This window comes from Oreochromis niloticus, linkage group LG3 (genome assembly GCF_001858045.2).
Source record: "Oreochromis niloticus isolate F11D_XX linkage group LG3, O_niloticus_UMD_NMBU, whole genome shotgun sequence".
Classification (NCBI taxonomy): domain Eukaryota; kingdom Metazoa; phylum Chordata; class Actinopteri; order Cichliformes; family Cichlidae; genus Oreochromis; species Oreochromis niloticus.
The window spans coordinates 57,647,199-57,671,599 of record NC_031967.2 but is presented as its reverse complement, the minus strand read 5'-3'; the positions used below and the strand labels follow the sequence as shown (position 1 = coordinate 57,671,599).

General features: G+C 39.2%; 1 protein-coding gene and 1 long non-coding RNA gene across 2 annotated transcripts in view; one reads left to right on the top strand and one right to left on the bottom strand.

Annotated features, from left to right (window-relative positions):
• Positions 1-24,401, bottom strand: part of LOC112841715 (uncharacterized) — a 53,370-nt gene that overhangs the window by 16,839 nt on the left and 12,130 nt on the right. Inside the window, exons 3-8 of the mRNA XM_025905170.1 lie at positions 18,537-18,656; positions 17,650-17,760; positions 13,454-13,573; positions 12,569-12,679; positions 2,454-2,573; positions 1,567-1,677 (exon numbers count right to left, since the gene is read on the bottom strand). Coding sequence (XP_025760955.1) covers positions 1,567-1,677; positions 2,454-2,573; positions 12,569-12,679; positions 13,454-13,573; positions 17,650-17,760; positions 18,537-18,656 — 693 coding nt within the window. The remainder of the gene's footprint in view (positions 1-1,566; positions 1,678-2,453; positions 2,574-12,568; positions 12,680-13,453; positions 13,574-17,649; positions 17,761-18,536; positions 18,657-24,401) is intronic.
• On the top strand, positions 3,794-4,551 carry LOC112844231 (uncharacterized). The gene is made up of 2 exons (XR_003216972.1): positions 3,794-4,111; positions 4,223-4,551. It is a non-coding gene; the product is annotated as an uncharacterized LOC112844231 (long non-coding RNA).

Here is a 24,401-nt window from a genome sequence, read left to right as displayed (position 1 = left end):
GCTACTATGTAGCTTGCCATCACCAGTGTGTGAATGTGTGGATGTCTGGATATGTAAAGCGCTTTGGGGTCCTTAGGGACTAGTAAAGCCCTATATAAATACAGGCCATTTACCATTCAGCTATGGTCCCCACACTGCTCAGAAGAACTAGCAATCCTTCTGGTTTCCACATGTTTCCACATGTTCCACATCTGCTCTGGTTTTGCTTCCTCTTCTTAAAGCAGTACAGTTATATTAGTAGGGTCCCTGGCGTACATGATCACATATCTGAATTCAAAAAGAATCAGATATGTTGAGGGGTGTGTCCTCTCGCCACTGCTCTACTCCCTCTACACTTCAGACTGTGTGGCCACCCATGGATCCAACACCATTGTGAAGTTTGCTGACGACACAGTGATGTTGGGCGCCTCTCTAACAACGATGAGGCGGCCTACATGGACGAAGTGAAGAATCTGGCATCATGGTGCTAGGATAACCACCTGCAGCTGAACGTTGGCAAGACCAAGGAGCTGGTGGTGGACTTCAGAAGGAGTCAGCACAGAGACTACAAGCCCATTATCATCAATGGAGCTCCAGTGGAGAGGGTGCAGTCTCTCAAGTATCTCGGTGTCCACATGTCCTCAGACCTGACATTGTCTGCCCACATTCAGGTCCAGACCAAAAAGGCTAGGCAGCGGCTGTACCACCTACAATAACTAAGGAAGTTCAGGGTCTCTCCAAAGATCCTCAGGATTTTCAATACAGGCACTGTGGAGAGCATCCCCACACAGAACATCACATCCCGGTTTGGGAACAGCTTTGTTAAGGACCAAAAAGCTCTTCAGAGAGTGATCCGTACAGGAGAACGCTGCTGCAGGATTACTCTCCCCGTCGCTTCAGGACACCTACACCAGGAGATGCCGAAATAGACCTGCGCAGATACTTAAGGAGCTGTCCCAACCTGGCAACAAACTGTTCCAACTTCTGTAATCCAGTAGAAGGTTCTGCATCATCAGGGCAAGGTCAGAGAGACTCAAGAGCAGCTTCTATCCCCAAGCCATCCAGGCCCTAAACCATAACATCAAGAGCATGGATCTTGTACTCAGAGCTTGTTCTTGTGCTGCCATGATTTTATATATATATATATATATATATATATATGTATATGTACCGATAGATAGAGTTTTGTTTTTGTTTTTTTGTTTTTTTTACAAAGGAACATAAAACTATAACACCTCATGGAAGTCAAACACACAGTAGTAATTGAAATTAACACAGCTCCGTCAGTGGTTTTGGGGGAATAATTGCTTAATTTGAGTGTGAAATTTCTTTAAGAGCCTTCTCAGAAAGACTACAAAAAGAAAAATACAATTTTGTCCATTCATTCAAGACGACCCTCTGTCTTTCAAGAATTGTGTCTTTAATGTTTGTAAAAAAATTTTTTTTAAATTGCAGTAATTTCACTCCTACCAATCTCTGATCTGCACAATTCAGTGACTCCACCCCTGCAAACCCCTTTGAAACAATATGAAATACTCGAAAACCAAAATCATCTTCATTCAGTTTACAGCCATATCAGTCTCTTACTGTGTGCCATGTTCATGACTGAAGACTGGAGGATGATCTCTGGACATGTCACTGTTCATGGACATAGAGCTGGATCCTGGAAACTCTGCTCGGTGTTTGTGTTGTTGACGTCTGCAAACACAAATATAGAATGAAGCACAGATTATTCTTCTGTTGTTGATCACTGAGCTGCTTCTCTCTCTCTGTCAGATTTATGAGGCTATACAACTCTCTTACAACTACTCAAATTTATGCAGGACAAGCTATTGGCAGGTGAATCTTTTTAAATAATTTTAGAATCCTTAACTAATATTTTTGACTTTGGATTTCCATTTAGATTTTTCTGTTATATACACAAATAATCTTTCTCTCATTAGTATTCAGTAATGCTAACATCAGTTACCAGGAAAAGGAGTCACAGGAAGCTGGTTAACCAACTTGCCACATTTACAGGGATTTATCAGTCTAGCTGTGAGCACATTCACATAAAAGCAGCTGGTAGCATCGAGCCAATCACTCACAAATAAGTGACTGGTAGTACAACAGTTATTTTATAAAGGGACATAAAACTACAACATTTTATGGAAAACAAATATTAGGAAGTCAAACTCATACTACAGACTGAAAATAACAAACCTATGTCAGTGGTTGTTTGAGGAAAAGCATGTATATGAATGTTTTCATGGTTAAGAGGGTTCTCATAAAGACTATATTATGTTACTAAAGTTTATTGTATCCACTCACCATTTTCACATTGTTTATAATAGAGACAGTATCTTAATTACTACAAAGCTTCACAGGAAAACATTTCAATGGGTTATACACAAGTCAAGGACCCTTGCAGACCCCTTTGAAATAATGTGAAAGACTCAAAAACCACTCAGTTTATAGCCAAATTACTCTCTTACTGTGTGCCTGAGGGTCCAGGTTCATGACTGAAGACTGGAGGATGATCTCTGGACATGTCACTGTTCATGGACACAGAGCTGGATCCTGGAAACTCTGCTTGGTGTTTGTGTTGTTGACGTCTTCAAACATAAACAATGAATCAAGAACAGATTATTCTTCTACATGTGCCTGTTGTTGGTCATTGAGCTGCTTCTCTCTCTCTGTCAGATTTATGAGACTGAAAAACTAAATTTTCTCCCTACTACTGTAATTTCTGTAGGGCACGCTGTCACCAGGGTAATCCTTTTTTTTTTTTTTGACACTGTAGTTTTTATTGATAGTTTTGTCACAGTTTAAACACAGACATGTATTACATTTCAGGAGAAATAACCAAACAAGCACACAGTCAAAACAAACAGAACTAAAGCAAACAAAAGGTGTGGGTGCCAATTCTAATCAACTACCATATGCATACCTGCCTTTACTCTGGAACATACATACTCCAGCTTATATACATACTTTTATACATGCATGCATATATGGATATACAAAGTTATAGACCTTAAATGTTTTGTTCGTTCATTAATTTTCCTTGGTGCCATATGTCCACTTCTCCCACTTAGCAACGGAAATATCTTCCTTTAATCTGAGAATGTAAGTCATTTTTTTCCATTGCATAGATTTCTCCAACAGCATTTAACCAGTCTTTTGAAGAACGTGGATCCAGTTTGTACCAGTTTCTTGTTATAGCTTTCTTTGCAGCTATCAATAGGATTTTTGTCAAATACAAGTCGTCGTACATAACATACTCCCTAATATTCCCAAGATATACAGTTTTAAAATTGTGTGGTAATTGATTGCCCAAGATATTACCTATTACAAGAGTCACGTCCTTCCAGAAATTATGCAGTTTCAGGCTGTCAATGGAAAATTGTACTTAGTAGTCAGTATAAGCTTTTAATGATATAAGTTTGCATATGATAGAATACTGTATGTTGACCTTTTGATGACTTAGACTGTTGTCCACTACAAGACTGTTTTATAAATTCTTTCTCACAGTGATAATAGCTGAACAAGCAGGAAGAGGAGAGCTGGACACTTTTATCTGCGCTCCTTAACAAGAAGAGGGGCTGCGTCCTTCTGAATCTCACAACACACACACATACACCTAAACCACTCTTATCTTCACTCCCTACGCACTAACTTTCCTCTGCCTATGAATAGACGTATTCACTGTTGTATTATTTTTGCATATAAATAAAGACAAGTGCAAGAACAGAGCGCGCATCGCAGGGCCCCCACTCTGGTGTGAGCGTTCTGTGATCGCCCTTGTATACAAGTAAATGCTGCAGCGTCTGTGTGTTTCTACCTTTAGACTCTTAGCTGAAGAAGTGTCTTTAGAATAAATCTCCTGACATTTATTTTGGTCCTTCGAGCCGGATTCAGAAATATCAGAACTGTTATCTGTGACTCTGTTCCAGGATCTGGCATACTGTTTCCTGACGCCGTGGAGCCAGCACCGAAGTCTGTGCACAGCCCTCTTAGACGAGGCCGAAAGCCCTGTAACGTGTGAATTCGGGTCCAGGCCGGTGTTTTTAGTCTGGTCCACGGCGGTGGGATTCAGTCTGACGATCCGAATCACCAGTGAGACGTCTGAGAGGTGAGAAACACTACTTTGGTTAGGAATCGCCATAATGAACCGACAAATAAAAAAGGTTAGGAATCGCCATAATGAACCGACAAATAAAAAAGGTTAGGAATCGCCATAATGAACCGACAAATAAAAAAGGTTAGGAATCGCCATAAGGAACCGAATTAGACCTAGGTTTTAGAGGTAGCCGTAATTACTTCGTAACAAATTGTAAAAGCGCGCAAATGTCTATGTGTGTGTATGTGTCTGGAAGTAAGTTGATTTTACAGCACAATACGCTGCTGAACTACTTCTATTTTATTTGTTTTCTTTGCTGAGGCTCACGTACTGGTGACAAATGAGAACGGTTGAGTTTTATCTCGTAAAACTGATACCGCTTCATTTTTTAGAAGTGAAGTAGAAGGGCGTATCAGCAACCACTCTGAAGTCAAGCGTGCCAGTGACAGCCCAGCAAAATCTTTGACAATGGGGAATAAACAAGCAAAATTAACACCTGATGAGGAATGTTTAGAAAAACAACAAACCGGAGCAGGAGTAATCCAAAAGAGAGGGAGAGGAATGCATAGGGGAAGAGCAAGAGGTAGAGACAGAGCTAGATACACACCAAACAGTAATTATAGCACTACATGCTGGAAGTGTGGAAAAGAGGGACATTTTGCACGTGACTGTAAGAAACAAAGAAGACAGTGACTCAGAACAGGATAGTAGCTCAGGTGAAGAGAACAGTTCAGATTAGGAAGAACATAATAATCCCTCACCAAGTAAAAAATTAGAGATCCAAGTATAAGTTTAAAAAGGGCTGGATACAGACCCAACTGAATACATATAAATGCAAGAGGAATAAAGTTAAATAAAACAACTGTAATGTCTCAAATTGATAAAAGCAAGGATAACAACCTGTAAACTGGTATTAACAATGAAACATAGTTAGGATGAAGACCATGCCCAGAATGAATAGAATGAAAGAAAATACATAACTCACACAAACACATATTAAATGAAATAGAGAGATGCATAAGGTATATTAAGGTTGTGTCATTGTTCAGCCAAGGAAAGTGTGTGAAAAGGAAAATGTCTCCAGCTTGGGAAGGGGTGAGACTGCAGCTCACCCTCAGCCCTTGGTGGACACAAATAAAATATAAATAAAATATTGTAATATACTATTGCTGTTATATAAAAAGATAATAACATTAATAATGAAATAATATTAATATGAAGAGGCACCTCAGTCAGCTATGATGTGAGGTGGATAATTGTTAGAAGTAATCTGCATCAAGCTTAAGGTTGCTCAAATTCAGTATAGTGACATATGAAATGAAGAAAATAAAGAAAATATGTAAACTACTTAAGTGCATAGAGGCACTTGACCTGCTCGAAAACCTGTCATCCTAGATGAGACATTGCTGAAATATAGAGCACACCCATACTAACAACTAAAAACCCTGTATACAACAGCTAAAGCTACACAATTGAGAAGCTGAATTAAATATATGGTCACTGCTAAGCTGATGAGCAGGTTACACATTTTTTAGAGCAGGAGCTACATAAGAACACATCAGAGGGAGGGAAACAGCTATTAAAGCTCAAACATGAAGCTCTCTGTGGGCTCAGTTTTTTGTTTTTTTTCCTCACGCTTCTGATTTGTCTTTGGCAGCAGCCTTTTTGCATCCTGACTCGTGTGTAAAGCGTTCAAGCCATCGGTAACTTGTTTTTTGTTTTGTTTTGTTTTTTGTTTTGTTGGGTTGAAAAATGAATAAATTTGTGATCATACTTGTGGATCACAGTAACACATAATGATTAGGCATATGATTTACTAATGCAGATGTAATAACTTTATTCTAAAATTCAAGGAGAACAAACAAGAACAACATCTTCAGTTGTGTATTGTTGTTGTTCTCTGTGCAGTGTGCTGAGTTTTGTTTTTTGTTTCTTTTGTTTTTTGAAATGTTGCTTGAGTGATGAGTACTGTAACTTCTGAAGTAGCTCTCACCATGCGACCTTGATGATGATAAGTCCAGAGCCAGCTGAGAGCTGGGTTGTCTGTTTTGTTTTAAGGTGACAAGCCAGAAAAGTTAAAACTTAGTTTCTTGTTTTGAAAAGGAAAAAAGGGAGGTTTTGTGTTTCTCAGCCAAGAACAACTACAATTTAATTTTATGTTTTTGAGAAAGGAGAATTTAAAATAATAGTAATAATAATAATAAAACAAAGAGTGATGTTTTGTTTAAGTGGTGAAGACAGCTAATACTGCAAAATACCATTTAGTGAATGATCTGCGAGCAATAAATGAAATCATCTTATTTATCTTTAAATAAACTCCAATTATGGAGACCTGAAGTCACATGCTTAGGGCACACTCTCAGGTGAAGGCAGAAAGCTACTAAACAAAGAAAAGAAGCTATATAAAATGCGCCACAGCCACAAACTAAGTATTCACATTCTTTCTAACTCTTAGTGAGCCTGAGTTATGACCTTGGCTCCCTGTTTTTCTGCTTCCACCAAAGGTGGGGGTGACGGTCCCGTGGCATGTGCTCTGTTCTTTTTACTATCACAAAGAGGGAAAAAAAGAGAGAGAGACCCCTACTCTCTGAATACAATATTCTTTTCATAACTCGGCAGTATGAAATGTCATGAAACAGTGTAACTCACTCACAATAAATCAGCAGTATAGGATAATACAAACCTATCTAATAAATCTAATGATTTTCACATTCTTTTAACTCAGAAGTATGATGTGGCCTACAGCAGTATCATGATTCACTCATTTTGATTACAGGTATAATGTAATATATAACAGCATAATAATCTCACAACTGCTTCAAGCACATTTGCCTTTCTTAACACACGTGAGAGAAAGGCAACTGTTGAGAAAATGCTCTTTTGGGTGAGACAGTCCCAGAGGCCTTGCATGCAAGCTACTAATACACATACATGCAATGAAGAGCAGCTTACACTAGAGCACACACTATACATGTGCCTATATCCCTCATTAGTGTTAAAACAGGGAAAACTTAATAGTTTTGTTATCAAATGCTGAAGTTTACCCACTACTAACAAATAAACTCTCTGGGTTGCAGGACAACAACTTCAAAAAGAACGAGACTGGTATGACCAACCAGTGATGAAACAACAAATTTAGTGGTTAAGAGTCAAATGGTGAGATGTTTTCCGCTGATTGAATCATACAAGTGATTACTGAAGGAAGGAAAATTCCTTTTTGTGCTTTTAAACGTGATCTTACGAATTTTAATATCTACCTGTGTTGTCCTGTCAACTTGGTGGGTTATGAGTTAATTATATTGTGAGGAAAAACAAAAAAGGGGGAGAGAAGGCTGACACAGGGCCTGGCCCGGTGTTTCTCCCCTCTCTGAATAACACAGCCAACACAACATCATTTTCCTGTTCGTCTGTTTTTGTTTTGTTTTTGTTTTTTCTCTTTATGTTTAATTACAGGCTGCTTTGCCGGTCCTGAAAGCCGAAGCTGACCTGGACTCCTGCTCTCCCCTCTACCATCTCTGACCCTGACCCTGACCAAATGCTGCAGCAGCTGGACCCACAACAACAATCTAAAAATGTCAACAGTGCTACAGGAAAGCGATCTCATGCAGCGGAGACGGAGAGCGTTAAATCCAAGGCCCGTTTCACTACACGGGGGAAATTTCCAGACAGCTTCAGCTGACAGAGCTGTGACGAGACGCCCATTAAGCCCGAATGAAAAGTAAGGCCGAGCAAAAGAATGCTGACCTTGATAACTCTGCATTAACACTGTACAGGACAGTGACGGACCAACACGGATGATCGGGCAGCAGAAGAAAGGGCGTGCCAGAGACAGGAGGAGCAACTGAGGTCAAAAGGCACCTCAGAATGGACAAAACACAGAAGAAGATGCAGGTTTCACCTGCGGTGAGCATGGACACTGGAGAAAGGACTGCCCCAATTGGGGCCAGGACCAGGACAGACTGAACTTTGAGCAGCAGCAGCAATGGTCGCAACCGGACTGAAAAGGAGGAGGGCAGGACCCCAGGACACGCTTCAGGCCGTGGTTTACTCAAAACACCAGAACAGGAAAGTGATAAACACGCCAACATACACAAACATACACATCTACACACACTGACTCAGAATGAAGAGAAACACACACCTGAACAGACGTGCACTTGTTGATTGAGTGAGAAATGACACACACACACATCAGACAATGTACACTCATCAAACATGACTGATGCCCTGAACGCCTTGAGACAGATCCAGCAGGCCCAAACTCAGGCCTATGTAAATAATACAAGTGACTGCTAAAAAGACTACTACTCCCTTTTCACTGTGCAATACTTTTTGTTAAAAACCAACGGTGCAATAGACTTCAATACTTGAAATACTTGAAATACTTGAAATACTTGCAATTCCTTTGTATTCTTATTCTTATTTATTCTATTTATTCCTTTTTGTATTCTTACTTTTATTTTGTGTCTTTGTAACATGTATACTGCCATGTCTAAAACTCATGATTAACCGTATAATTGTTTCCACTGTTGCTGCATACATAGCCGTGACAAATGATGATGATGACCCCGACCTGTTGAAACATGAAGACTTTGTGTGATTAATGATGGTGTGATAGAAACTGTACAACAAGATATTACATACTGATATCTCACTTGAAAGTTATACTGACAACAGGAGGGAATGTCAATGGAAAATTGTACTTAGTAGTCAGTATAAGCTTTTAATGATATAAGTTTGCATATGATAGAATACTGTATGTTGACCTTTTGATGACTTAGACTGTTGTCCACTACAAGACTGTTTCATAAATTCTTTCTCACAGTGATAATAGCTGAACAAGCAGGAAGAGGAGAGCTGGACACTTTTATCTGCGCTCCTTAACAAGAAGAGGGGCTGCGTCCTTCTGAATCTCACAACACACACACATACACCTAAACCACTCTTATCTTCACTCCCTACGCACTAACTTTCCTCTGCCTATGAATAGACGTATTCACTGTTGTATTATTTTTGCATATAAATAAAGACAAGTGCAAGAACAGAGCGCGCATCGCAGGGCCCCCACTCTGGTGTGAGCGTTCTGTGATCGCCCTTGTATACAAGTAAATGCTGCAGCGTCTGTGTGTTTCTACCTTTAGACTCTTAGCTGAAGAAGTGTCTTTAGAATAAATCTCCTGACACAGGCACTCCCAAAACACGTGCGTATGATGTGCTTCCATGTTACCACATCTTCTCCAGCATGACAAGCTGTCTTGAGTCTGCTTACTTTTGATTTTTGGTGTAATAAAGAATCGAGTAAGATGTTTCCATCCAAATTCTCTCCAGCATCTTGAGTTAGTCGTTGTGTTCTGGGTTTCACACATATCTAACCATTCCTCAGTTGAGATATCAGTTTTTATTTCCTGTTCCCATTTCTTTTTTATGTGTTCAGTTGATGTTGCCGTGTTCTCTCTTAGGTTTTTATATAGTACAGAAATTTCCTTGAATTGGAGGCCCCTGTATGATTTAATTACGCACTCCAGCACGCCATAAGACGTACGCGAACTTCGTACTTCCTTTGAAAAGTAGTCTCTGAGTTGCAGGTACCGGTAAAAATCGGTTTTCTCTAGACTATAACGATCTTTTAAATCTTGGAAACTCATCAAATGGCCATCTTTCATTATTGTACAAATCACTGTTATTCCTTTTTGTTCCCACTTCCTGAATCCTGAGTCGTGAGCACTTGGTATAACACCAACATCATAGGCAGCCCAGTTTAACATCTTAACCTCCCTTTCCAACTTACTTTGTTTAACTAGGCCAAACCATATCTCTAGAGTGTGGGATGTTATAGGATCAAGGAAATGCTGTAAAGTTTTCTTAAGATGCTCATTTCCAAGAAAAGTCTGGACTGGGACATCCTGTACTTTTATTTCAATCTCTACAGTTCTGATCACCCCACTTTATCGCTGGTCTGGTTTGGGCCGCATGGTAATAATCTTTTAGATTAGGGAGTCCCACACCACCTTGCTTCCTAGATAGTTGTAATGTTGTGTATTTAATTCTAGGCCTTTTACCATTCCGTACAAATCTAGAGATGAGCCTATCCCAGTCCTTGAATTTTTCCACTGGGATCTTAACTGGCAGACATTGGAAAAGGCACAATAGCCGTGGGAGGATACTCATTTTTATTGTTGTGATTCTTGCACTAAAGTCTAGTGTAAGAGTTGACCATCGGTTTAGATCGTGTTTAATCTGAGTGGTCAGTCCATCATAATTTGTTTTAAAAAGGTCACCCAATTGTTTAGTCACAGTTACACCCAGGTATTTTATTTGTTTTGTAGTCCAGTTCAGTTTAAACTTATTTTTAACCTCTTCGGATGGCAAATAGTTGAAAGCCAGTATCTGAGTTTTGGTCACATTAATTTTGTACCCCGAATGTTCAACAAAGATATTAATTACATTAAACATCGGAATTAAAGTTTGGTTTGGATTTTCTTGGTAGAGTATTATATCATCTGCAAATAAGCTGATGATGTGGTCTTCCCCTTTAATATTTATTCCTCTCACTTTGTCGGATGGCCTGTGCCAGGGGTTCAATATATAGAGCGAAGAGAAGAGGTGAGAGGCAACAACCCTGGCGGGTACCCCTCTCGAGAGAGATTTGCTCCGTTAGGCTGCCATTGATTCTAATTCGAGCCGTAGGAGATTGGTAAATAGAGTTGATGCACATCACAGCACCGTCATTAAAGCCAAACCTTTCAAGCACGGCATATAGGAAGCTCCAATCTATGCTGTTGAAAGCCTTCTCTGCATCCAGGCTTACTAGGGCCGCACTGCCCTTCTTTGTTTGTATCGAATTAACTATCTGGAGGGTCCTTCTTATACTATCTTGAGTTCTACGTCCTGAGATAAAGCCAGTTTGGTCTTCATTAATTAAATCTGTCATAATTGCTCCATATCGCTTAGCAATTATAGATGTGTATATTTTGTAGTCCACATTAAGTACCGATATGGGTCTGTAATTGTTACAGTATTCAGTGTCTTTTCCCTCTTTAGGGATTACTGAGATAATCACCTCTCTCCATGAGAGAGGGGTTACACCCTCCGCAAGGGTGTGATTGAATGATGATTGAAGCATTGGTATCAACTCCTCCTTAAAGTTCATGGTGCTAGGATAACCACCTGCAGCTGAACGTTGGCAAGACCAAGGAGCTGGTGCTGGACTTCAGAAGGAGTCAGCACAGAGACTACAAGCCCATTATCATCAATGGAGCTCCAGTGGAGAGGGTGCAGTCTCTCAAGTATCTCGGTCTCTACATGTCCTCAGACCTGACATTGTCTGCCCACATTCAGGTCCAGACCAAAAAGGCTAGGCAGCGGCTGTACCACCTTCAACAGGGATCCCCAATCTCAGTCCATGAGGGCCGGTGTCCCTGCAGGTTTTAGATCTCACCCTGGGTCAACACACCTGAATCACATGATTAGCTCATTACCAGGCCTCTGGAGAACTTCAAGACGTGTTGAGGAGGTAATTTATCCATTTAAATCAGCTGTGATGGATCAAGGACACATCTAAAACCTGCAGGGACACCGGCCCTCGTGGACTGAGATTGGGGACCCCTGACCTACAATAACTAAGGAAGTTCAGGGTCTCTCCAAAGATCCTCAGGATTTTCAATACAGGCACTGTGGAGAGCATCCCCACACAGAACATCACATCCCGGTTTGGGAACAGCTTTGTTAAGGACCAAAAAGCTCTTCAGAGAGTGATCCGTACAGGAGAACGCTGCTGCAGGATTACTCTCCCCGTCGCTTCAGGACACCTACACCAGGAGATGCCGAAATAGACCTGCGCAGATACTTAAGGAGCTGTCCCAACCTGGCAACAAACTGTTCCAACTTCTGTAATCCAGTAGAAGGTTCTGCATCATCAGGGCAAGGTCAGAGAGACTCAAGAGCAGCTTCTATCCCCAAGCCATCCAGGCCCTAAACCATAACATCAAGAGCATGGATCTTGTACTCAGAGCTTGTTCTTGTGCTGCCATGATTTTATATATATATATATATATATATATATGTATATGTACCGATAGATAGAGTTTTGTTTTTGTTTTTTTGTTTTTTTTACAAAGGAACATAAAACTGTAACACCTCATGGAAGTCAAACACACAGTAGTAATTGAAATTAACACAGCTCCGTCAGTGGTTTTGGGGGAATAATTGCTTAATTTGAGTGTGAAATTTCTTTAAGAGCCTTCTCAGAAAGACTACAAAAAGAAAATACAATTTTGTCCATTCATTCAAGACGACCCTCTGTCTTTCAAGAATTGTGTCTTTAATGTTTGTAAAAAAATTTTTTTTAAATTGCAGTAATTTCACTCCTACCAATCTCTGATCTGCACAATTCAGTGACTCCACCCCTGCAAACCCCTTTGAAACAATATGAAATACTCGAAAACCAAAATCATCTTCATTCAGTTTACAGCCATATCAGTCTCTTACTGTGTGCCATGTTCATGACTGAAGACTGGAGGATGATCTCTGGACATGTCACTGTTCATGGACATAGAGCTGGATCCTGGAAACTCTGCTCGGTGTTTGTGTTGTTGACGTCTGCAAACACAAATATAGAATGAAGCACAGATTATTCTTCTGTTGTTGATCACTGAGCTGCTTCTCTCTCTCTGTCAGATTTATGAGGCTATACAACTCTCTTACAACTACTCAAATTTATGCAGGACAAGCTATTGGCAGGTGAATCTTTTTAAATAATTTAGAATCCTTAACTAATATTTTGACTTTGGATTTCCATTTAGATTTTTCTGTTATATACACAAATAATCTTTCTCTCATTAGTATTCAGTAATGCTAACATCAGTTACCAGGAAAAGGAGTCACAGGAAGCTGGTTAACCAACTTGCCACATTTACAGGGATTTATCAGTCTAGCTGTGAGCACATTCACATAAAAGCAGCTGGTAGCATCGAGCCAATCACTCACAAATAAGTGACTGGTAGTACAACAGTTATTTTATAAAGGGACATAAAACTACAACATTTTATGGAAAACAAATATTAGGAAGTCAAACTCATACTACAGACTGAAAATAACAAACTTATGTCAGTGGTTGTTTGAGGAAAAGCATGTATATGAATGTTTTCATGGTTAAGAGGGTTCTCATAAAGACTATATTATGTTACTAAAGTTTATTGTATCCACTCACCATTTTCACATTGTTTATAATAGAGACAGTATCTTAATTACTACAAAGCTTCACAGGAAAACATTTCAATGGGTTATACACAAGTCAAGGACCCTTGCAGACCCCTTTGAAATAATGTGAAAGACTCAAAAACCACTCAGTTTATAGCCAAATTACTCTCTTACTGTGTGCCTGAGGGTCCAGGTTCATGACTGAAGACTGGAGGATGATCTCTGGACATGTCACTGTTCATGGACACAGAGCTGGATCCTGGAAACTCTGCTCGGTGTTTGTGTTGTTGACGTCTTCAAACATAAACAATGAATCAAGAACAGATTATTCTTCTACATGTGCCTGTTGTTGGTCATTGAGCTGCTTCTCTCTCTCTGTCAGATTTATGAGACTGAAAAACTAAATTTTCTCTCTACTACTGTAATTTCTGTAGGGCACGCTGTCACCAGGGTAATCCTTTTTTTTTTTTTTTGACACTGTAGTTTTTATTGATAGTTTTGTCACAGTTTAAACACAGACATGTATTACATTTCAGGAGAAATAACCAAACAAGCACACAGTCAAAACAAACAGAACTAAAGCAAACAAAAGGTGTGGGTGCCAATTCTAATCAACTACCATATGCATACCTGCCTTTACTCTGGAACATACATACTCCAGCTTATATACATACTTTTATACATGCATGCATATATGGATATACAAAGTTATAGACCTTAAATGTTTTGTTCGTTCATTAATTTTCCTTGGTGCCATATGTCCACTTCTCCCACTTAGCAACGGAAATATCTTCCTTTAATCTGAGAATGTAAGTCATTTTTTTCCATTGCATAGATTTCTCCAACAGCATTTAACCAGTCTTTTGAAGAACGTGGATCCAGTTTGTACCAGTTTCTTGTTATAGCTTTCTTTGCAGCTATCAATAGGATTTTTGTCAAATACAAGTCGTCGTACATAACATACTCCCTAATATTCCCAAGATATACAGTTTTAAAATTGTGTGGTAATTGATTGCCCAAGATATTACCTATTACAAGAGTCACGTCCTTCCAGAAATTATGCAGTTTCAGGCACTCCCAAAACACGTGCGTATGATGTGCTTCCATGTTACCACATCTTCTCCAGCATGACAAGCTGTCTTGAGTCTGCTTACTTTTGATTTTTGGTGTAATAAAGAATCGAGTAAGATGTTTCCATCCAAATTCTCTCCAGCATCTTGAGTTAGTCGTTGTGTTCTGGGTTTCACACATATCTAACCATTCCTCAGTTGAGATATCAGTTTTTATTTCCTGTTCCCATTTCTTTTTATGTGTTCAGTTGATGTTGCCGTGTTCTCTCTTAGGTTTTTATATAGTACAGAAATTTCCTTGAATTGGAGGCCCCTGTATGATTTAATTACGCACTCCAGCACGCCATAAGACGTACGCGAACTTCGTACTTCCTTTGAAAAGTAGTCTCTGAGTTGCAGGTACCGGTAAAAATCGGTTTTCTCTAGACTATAACGATCTTTTAAATCTTGGAAACTCATCAAATGGCCATCTTTCATTATTGTACAAATCACTGTTATTCCTTTTTGTTCCCACTTCCTGAATCCTGAGTCGTGAGCACTTGGTATAACACCAACATCATAGGCAGCCCAGTTTAACATCTTAACCTCCCTTTCCAACTTACTTTGTTTAACTAGGCCAAACCATATCTCTAGAGTGTGGGATGTTATAGGATCAAGGAAATGCTGTAAAGTTTTCTTAAGATGCTCATTTCCAAGAAAAGTCTGGACTGGGACATCCTGTACTTTTATTTCAATCTCTACAGTTCTGATCACCCCACTTTATCGCTGGTCTGGTTTGGGCCGCATGGTAATAATCTTTTAGATTAGGGAGTCCCACACCACCTTGCTTCCTAGATAGTTGTAATGTTGTGTATTTAATTCTAGGCCTTTTACCATTCCGTACAAATCTAGAGATGAGCCTATCCCAGTCCTTGAATTTTTCCACTGGGATCTTAACTGGCAGACATTGGAAAAGGCACAATAGCCGTGGGAGGATACTCATTTTTATTGTTGTGATTCTTGCACTAAAGTCTAGTGTAAGAGTTGACCATCGGTTTAGATCGTGTTTAATCTGAGTGGTCAGTCCATCATAATTTGTTTTAAAAAGGTCACCCAATTGTTTAGTCACAGTTACACCCAGGTATTTTATTTGTTTTGTAGTCCAGTTCAGTTTAAACTTATTTTTAACCTCTTCGGATGGCAAATAGTTGAAAGCCAGTATCTGAGTTTTGGTCACATTAATTTTGTACCCCGAATGTTCAACAAAGATATTAATTACATTAAACATCGGAATTAAAGTTTGGTTTGGATTTTCTTGGTAGAGTATTATATCATCTGCAAATAAGCTGATGATGTGGTCTTCCCCTTTAATATTTATTCCTCTCACTTTGTCGGATGGCCTGTGCCAGGGGTTCAATATATAGAGCGAAGAGAAGAGGTGAGAGGCAACAACCCTGGCGGGTACCCCTCTCGAGAGAGATTTGCTCCGTTAGGCTGCCATTGATTCTAATTCGAGCCGTAGGAGATTGGTAAATAGAGTTGATGCACATCACAGCACCGTCATTAAAGCCAAACCTTTCAAGCACGGCATATAGGAAGCTCCAATCTATGCTGTTGAAAGCCTTCTCTGCATCCAGGCTTACTAGGGCCGCACTGCCCTTCTTTGTTTGTATCGAATTAACTATCTGGAGGGTCCTTCTTATACTATCTTGAGTTCTACGTCCTGAGATAAAGCCAGTTTGGTCTTCATTAATTAAATCTGTCATAATTGCTCCATATCGCTTAGCAATTATAGATGTGTATATTTTGTAGTCCACATTAAGTACCGATATGGGTCTGTAATTGTTACAGTATTCAGTGTCTTTTCCCTCTTTAGGGATTACTGAGATAATCACCTCTCTCCATGAGAGAGGGGTTACACCCTCCGCAAGGGTGTGATTGAATGATGATTGAAGCATTGGTATCAACTCCTCCTTAAAGTTCATGGTGCTAGGATAACCACCTGCAGCTGAACGTTGGCAAGACCAAGGAGCTGGTGCTGGACTTCAGAAGGAGTCAGCACAGAGACTACAAGCCCATTATCATCAATGGAGCTCCAGTGGAGAGGGTGCAGTCTCTCAAGTATCTCGGTCTCTACATGTCCTCAGACCTGACATTGTCTGCCCACATTCAGGTCCAGACCAAAAAGGCTAGGCAGCGGCTGTACCACCTTCAACAGGGATCCCCAATCTCAGTCCATGAGGGCCGGTGTCCCTGCAGGTTTTAGATCTCACCCTGGGTCAACACACCTGAATCACATGATTAGCTCATTACCAGGCCTCTGGAGAACTTCAAGACGTGTTGAGGAGGTAATTTATCCATTTAAATCAGCTGTGATGGATCAAGGACACATCTAAAACCTGCAGGGACACCGGCCCTCGTGGACTGAGATTGGGGACCCCTGACCTACAATAACTAAGGAAGTTCAGGGTCTCTCCAAAGATCCTCAGGATTTTCAATACAGGCACTGTGGAGAGCATCCCCACACAGAACATCACATCCCGGTTTGGGAACAGCTTTGTTAAGGACCAAAAAGCTCTTCAGAGAGTGATCCGTACAGGAGAACGCTGCTGCAGGATTACTCTCCCCGTCGCTTCAGGACACCTACACCAGGAGATGCCGAAATAGACCTGCGCAGATACTTAAGGAGCTGTCCCAACCTGGCAACAAACTGTTCCAACTTCTGTAATCCAGTAGAAGGTTCTGCATCATCAGGGCAAGGTCAGAGAGACTCAAGAGCAGCTTCTATCCCCAAGCCATCCAGGCCCTAAACCATAACATCAAGAGCATGGATCTTGTACTCAGAGCTTGTTCTTGTGCTGCCATGATTTTATATATATATATATATATATATATATGTATATGTACCGATAGATAGAGTTTTGTTTTGTTTTTTTGTTTTTTTACAAAGGAACATAAAACTATAACACCTCATGGAAGTCAAACACACAGTAGTAATTGAAATTAACACAGCTCCGTCAGTGGTTTTGGGGGAATAATTGCTTAATTTGAGTGTGAAATTTCTTTAAGAGCCTTCTCAGAAAGACTACAAAAAGAAAAATACAATTTTGTCCATTCATTCAAGACGACCCTCTGTCTTTCAAGAATTGTGTCTTTAATGTTTGTAAAAAAATTTTTTTTAAATTGCAGTAATTTCACTCCTACCAATCTCTGATCTGCACAATTCAGTGACTCCACCCCTGCAAACCCCTTTGAAACAATATGAAATACTCGAAAACCAAAATCATCTTCATTCAGTTTACAGCCATATCAGTCTCTTACTGTGTGCCATGTTCATGACTGAAGACTGGAGGATGATCTCTGGACATGTCACTGTTCATGGACATAGAGCTGGATCCTGGAAACTCTGCTCGGTGTTTGTGTTGTTGACGTCTGCAAACACAAATATAGAATGAAGCACAGATTATTCTTCTGTTGTTGATCACTGAGCTGCTTCTCTCTCTCTGTCAGATTTATGAGGCTATACAACTCTCTTACAACTACTCAAATTTATGCAGGACAAGCTATTGGCAGGTGAATCTTTTTAAATAATTTTAGAATCCTTAACTAATATTTTTGACTTTGGATTTCCATTTAGATTTTTCTGTTATATACACAAATAATCTTTCTCTCATTAGTATTCAGTAATGCTAACATCAGTTACCAGGAAAAGGAGTCACAGGAAGCTGGTTAACCAACTTGCCACATTTACAGGGATTTATCAGTCTAGCTGTGAGCACATTCACATAAAAGCAGCTGGTAGCATCGAGCCAATCACTCACAAATAAGTGACTGGTAGTACAACAGTTATTTTATAAAGGGACATAAAACTACAACATTTTATGGAAAACAAATATTAGGAAGTCAAACTCATACTACAGACTGAAAATAACAAACTTATGTCAGTGGTTGTTTGAGGAAAAGCATGTATATGAATGTTTTCATGGTTAAGAGGGTTCTCATAAAGACTATATTATGTTACTAAAGTTTATTGTATCCACTCACCATTTTCACATTGTTTATAATAGAGACAGTATCTTAATTACTACAAAGCTTCACAGGAAAACATTTCAATGGGTTATACACAAGTCAAGGACCCTTGCAGACCCCTTTGAAATAATGTGAAAGACTCAAAAACCACTCAGTTTATAGCCAAATTACTCTCTTACTGTGTGCCTGAGGGTCCAGGTTCATGACTGAAGACTGGAGGATGATCTCTGGACATGTCACTGTTCATGGACACAGAGCTGGATCCTGGAAACTCTGCTCGGTGTTTGTGTTGTTGACGTCTTCAAACATAAACAATGAATCAAGAACAGATTATTCTTCTACATGTGCCTGTTGTTGGTCATTGAGCTGCTTCTCTCTCTCTGTCAGATTTATGAGACTGAAAAACTAAATTTTCTCTCTACTACTGTAATTTCTGTAGGGCACGCTGTCACCAGGGTAATCCTTTTTTTTTTTTTTGACACTGTAGTTTTTATTGATAGTTTTGTCACAGTTTAAACACAGACATGTATTACATTTCAGGAGAAATAACCAAACAAGCACACAGTCAAAACAAACAGAACTAAAGCAAACAAAAGGTGTGGGTGCCAATTCTAATCAACTACCATATGCATACCTGCCTTTACTCTGGAACATACATACTCCAGCTTATATACATACTTTTATACATGCATGCATATATGGATATACAAAGTTATAGACCTTAAATGTTTTGTTCGTTCATTAATTTTCCTTGGTGCCATATGTCCACTTCTCCCACTTAGCAACGGAAATATCTTCCTTTAATCTGAGAATGTAAGTCATTTTTTTCCATTGCATAGATTTCTCCAACAGCATTTAACCAGTCTTTTGAAGAACGTGGATCCAGTTTGTACCAGTTTCTTGTTATAGCTTTCTTTGCAGCTATCAATAGGATTTTTGTCAAATACAAGTCGTCGTACATAACATACTCCCTAATATTCCCAAGATATACAGTTTTAAAATTGTGTGGTAATTGATTGCCCAAGATATTACCTATTACAAGAGTCACGTCCTTCCAGAAATTATGCAGTTTCAGGCACTCCCAAAACACGTGCGTATGATGTGCTTCCATGTTACCACATCTTCTCCAGCATGACAAGCTGTCTTGAGTCTGCTTACTTTTGATTTTTGGTGTAATAAAGAATCGAGTAAGATGTTTCCATCCAAATTCTCTCCAGCATCTTGAGTTAGTCGTTGTGTTCTGGGTTTCACACATATCTAACCATTCCTCAGTTGAGATATCAGTTTTTATTTCCTGTTCCCATTTCTTTTTTATGTGTTCAGTTGATGTTGCCGTGTTCTCTCTTAGGTTTTTATATAGTACAGAAATTTCCTTGAATTGGAGGCCCCTGTATGATTTAATTACGCACTCCAGCACGCCATAAGACGTACGCGAACTTCGTACTTCCTTTGAAAAGTAGTCTCTGAGTTGCAGGTACCGGTAAAAATCGGTTTTCTCTAGACTATAACGATCTTTTAAATCTTGGAAACTCATCAAATGGCCATCTTTCATTATTGTACAAATCACTGTTATTCCTTTTTGTTCCCACTTCCTGAATCCTGAGTCGTGAGCACTTGGTATAACACCAACATCATAGGCAGCCCAGTTTAACATCTTAACCTCCCTTTCCAACTTACTTTGTTTAACTAGGCCAAACCATATCTCTAGAGTGTGGGATGTTATAGGATCAAGGAAATGCTGTAAAGTTTTCTTAAGATGCTCATTTCCAAGAAAAGTCTGGACTGGGACATCCTGTACTTTTATTTCAATCTCTACAGTTCTGATCACCCCACTTTATCGCTGGTCTGGTTTGGGCCGCATGGTAATAATCTTTTAGATTAGGGAGTCCCACACCACCTTGCTTCCTAGATAGTTGTAATGTTGTGTATTTAATTCTAGGCCTTTTACCATACCGTACAAATCTAGAGATGAGCCTATCCCAGTCCTTGAATTTTTCCACTGGGATCTTAACTGGCAGACATTGGAAAAGGCACAATAGCCGTGGGAGGATACTCATTTTTATTGTTGTGATTCTTGCACTAAAGTCTAGTGTAAGAGTTGACCATCGGTTTAGATCGTGTTTAATCTGAGTGGTCAGTCCATCATAATTTGTTTTAAAAAGGTCACCCAATTGTTTAGTCACAGTTACACCCAGGTATTTTATTTGTTTTGTAGTCCAGTTCAGTTTAAACTTATTTTTAACCTCTTCGGATGGCAAATAGTTGAAAGCCAGTATCTGAGTTTTGGTCACATTAATTTTGTACCCCGAATGTTCAACAAAGATATTAATTACATTAAACATCGGAATTAAAGTTTGGTTTGGATTTTCTTGGTAGAGTATTATATCATCTGCAAATAAGCTGATGATGTGGTCTTCCCCTTTAATATTTATTCCTCTCACTTCCTCACTTTGTCGGATGGCCTGTGCCAGGGGTTCAATATATAGAGCGAAGAGAAGAGGTGAGAGGCAACAACCCTGGCGGGTACCCCTCTCGAGAGAGATTTGCTCCGTTAGGCTGCCATTGATTCTAATTTGAGCCGTAGGAGATTGGTAAATAGAGTTGATGCACATCACAGCACCGTCATTAAAGCCAAACCTTTCAAGCACGGCATATAGGAAGCTCCAATCTATGCTGTTGAAAGCCTTCTCTGCATCCAGGCTTACTAGGGCCGCACTGCCCTTCTTTGTTTGTATCGAATTAACTATCTGGAGGGTCCTTCTTATACTATCTTGAGTTCTACGTCCTGAGATAAAGCCAGTTTGGTCTTCATTAATTAAATCTGTCATAATTGCTCCATATCGCTTAGCAATTATAGATGTGTATATTTTATATATTTTGTAGTCCACATTAAGTACCGATATGGGTCTGTAATTGTTACAGTATTCAGTGTCTTTTCCCTCTTTAGGGATTTAGGGATGTGGACTGATGGTTTCCAGTGTACGTCTCCCCACGCTGCGTGTATTCATTAAAATCAATTGTTTGATCGACCTTTTCTGGACCATCATTGTTTTACTCTCGTCCTCAATTTCGGACCCTTAACATTTTGTGCATTGGCCGGGGTTGAGGGGGAGAGAGTTGGAGGTTGAGACCGAGAGGGTCCGAGGCGCTCGAACGAGCAGACACGAGTCAGTGGTCGAAGTGAGTGGACATAAGCCGGCTTATTCAAAGGTAAGGCACTACCTGTTGAATTATTTCCGAAATGTGCCAATTGGAGATCACAAAATTAAAAGTTTACTCACTGAAATTACTGATAAATGTCTGTTTTGATTTTGATGAAAATCTCATGAGAATTGAAGTTGAAGTACTGATAATGAAACGTTGAAAATAAGTAAAGGGAATAAGAGAAAATAAGTAAAGAGTAAAGAGAATAAGTGTATTTAAAGCAGTTGGACTGCTAAGTAAATAAAAGCAGTTGGACTGTTAAGTGAATTTAGAATAATAGGTAATTGGTCGTTTTGTGGGTTACATTTTAATTGGTTATAAGGTTGGACCTGCGTCGGTCATACACTTGTTCTGAGGTGTTGATTGTTGTTTCAAAGTATTACAAATTTCTGTAGAACGGCAGTTGGACTGCTAAGAAGCGCATTTTCTCGGAGTTAACGCTCCCTCCTGGATGACGACGGTCATCCTTGACCTATCGTGAATAGGGTTAGTACGGTTGGTGACCGGGAAGAACTTGGGAACCTCCAAAATAACTAGTGGTTGGACCACTTTACCGTTTAGAACGGTATTTGTGCTTTTTTGGGTAGTAAAGCTTGGAGCTTGGGCGTTAGACGCTTTTAAATTGTGTTAGGGACCTTAGGGATTCGACCAGATACAGTTTAGAACTGATACTGTGTAATTGATAATAAAAAACTTGGAGTTTGTCCCTTGGAGGGTTAATTTAAATTTGTCAAAATTCTGTAGGTTGTGCAATCTCAGGTCTGATAATTGTTGTTATTGTAATTATAAGACGTCTGTGTATCTGTGTAATATAAAGTAAGAGGTTTGGTGTCAAAAGGAGTCTGACCCAGCACTGAACTGAAGTGCTGAGGCCATTTTTAGACGGAGTGTGTGTGAAAATGCAAATGAGGCAGCTGCGAGGTCCCTAGAGTTTTAGGAAGTTCATAGAGAGTGTTACACATTGCTGAACGCCTGTATTTAAGACGTTGGTTTTGTTTATTACAATACTGTAAGTAAAGTTTTTATTTCTTGCCATGACTGTATGACTTTTTGCTGGGTTTTGAGATAGGATACATACACTGTTGATACTTAGGACCGTTATTTGGGGTCTGAAAACTGAAATTGACTTTGAAATAATTTCATTAACAAATATGTCTGTGAGTGATGTCTCTTTTGGTGTCTCCAAGTAAGATGTTTTAGGATTTTTAAAGATTTATTTTGTCTTTAATCTTTTTTCAACAGATACATTATTAAATTATTAATTTTTTTTTCTTTTTCACAAATCATGATCACAATACATATTGAAAATATTGCGATTATACACCAAAAAAAGGAAAAAAAAAGAAGAAAGAAAAACAAAATAAAACAAAAACAAAACAAACAACAACAACAACAACAACAACAAAAAACCAAGAACAAAACAAAAGAAACCTCCCCTTCCCGCCCCACCTGAGGCTCAAGTAAAGAAAAACAAAACAAAAAATGTATGTCACACATCTGGAAAATGCGTTTTTATATAGTCAATAAATGGGTTCCAAGTCGCAGAGAATTTTTGTTGTGATGAGAGAACTCTGTATCTAAGTTTTTCCAGTGGCAAAAATAAAAGCACCTCCTTTAACCATTGTATGTATGAAGGAGCCTTATCAGACTTCCAGTGAAATAAAATAAGTCTACGGGCAAGCAATGTAGCAAATGCTATGGCATTTTCCTGAGATTTACTAATTTTGTATTGAGTTGGCATAACTCCAAAAATGCCAATGCGGAAATCAAGCACTAAATTCTGCGCACTGATATGAGATAATACTTTAAATATATTTCCCCAGTAATTATCCAGGTTCGGACAAGACCACATCATATGACCCTCATTTGCTGGATTATGTCCACACCTGGGACAGGCAGGATCAACTTCCGGGAAAAATTTTGAAAGCCTTTCTCTTGTATAATGAAGACGATGGAGATTTTTGAACTGAATTAAGCCATGGCGAATGCAAAGGGAAGAAGTATGTATACGATTCAAACATGATCTCCATTCATCATCAGATAAATCCACCCCAATATCTTTTTCCCAATTTTCTTTAATTTTTTTCCAAGTAATAGGCCTTAAGCTCTGTATCAGTTTATATATAGCGGAGATTCTCCCTTTGCCGAAAGGATCCATTTCCAAAATCGTATCCTCTTGATTTTTACGGGGTAGGTAGGGAAAAGAAGGAAATAATTTTTTTGCAAAACTTCGTATTTGCAGATATCTAAACATATGTGAGGTTGGTATATTGTAATCTCTCATCAGAGTGTCAAAGGTGTTAAACGTTTCTCCTGAAAATAAATTGTAAAAAAACTTCAAACCATTATTGTGCCAAATTTGGAATGCTTTATCTGAAATGGATGGCAAAAAAAAGGGTTACAAGCAACAGGGAAAAAATTACTAACCTGTTGCAAACAGAAATGCCTTCTGAATTGAAGCCATATTTTAATAGATGTTCTTACAACTGGATTTGTTATTTTCTGTTTTTGATTTAGATTTAGAGCTAGTGATGAGGTTAGGAGAGGAAGTGGATTAGACATCAGTTCCATTTTTACCCAAGCTTCACCCTTCACCCCCTAAACATATTTCCAGTGCAATAATTTGGTGATATTAGCCGCCCAGTAATAAAAAATAAAATTTGGCAACCCTAGCCCACCAGCCTCCTTTGGTACTTCCAAATATGTTTTTTCTATTCTGGGATTTGAATTTTTCCAAATAAATGTTGCTATTAATCTGTCTAAATCTTTGAAACTTGATTTGGTTATAAAAACAGGAACCATTTGGAAAATATAGAGAAATTTTGGTAAGACTGCCATTT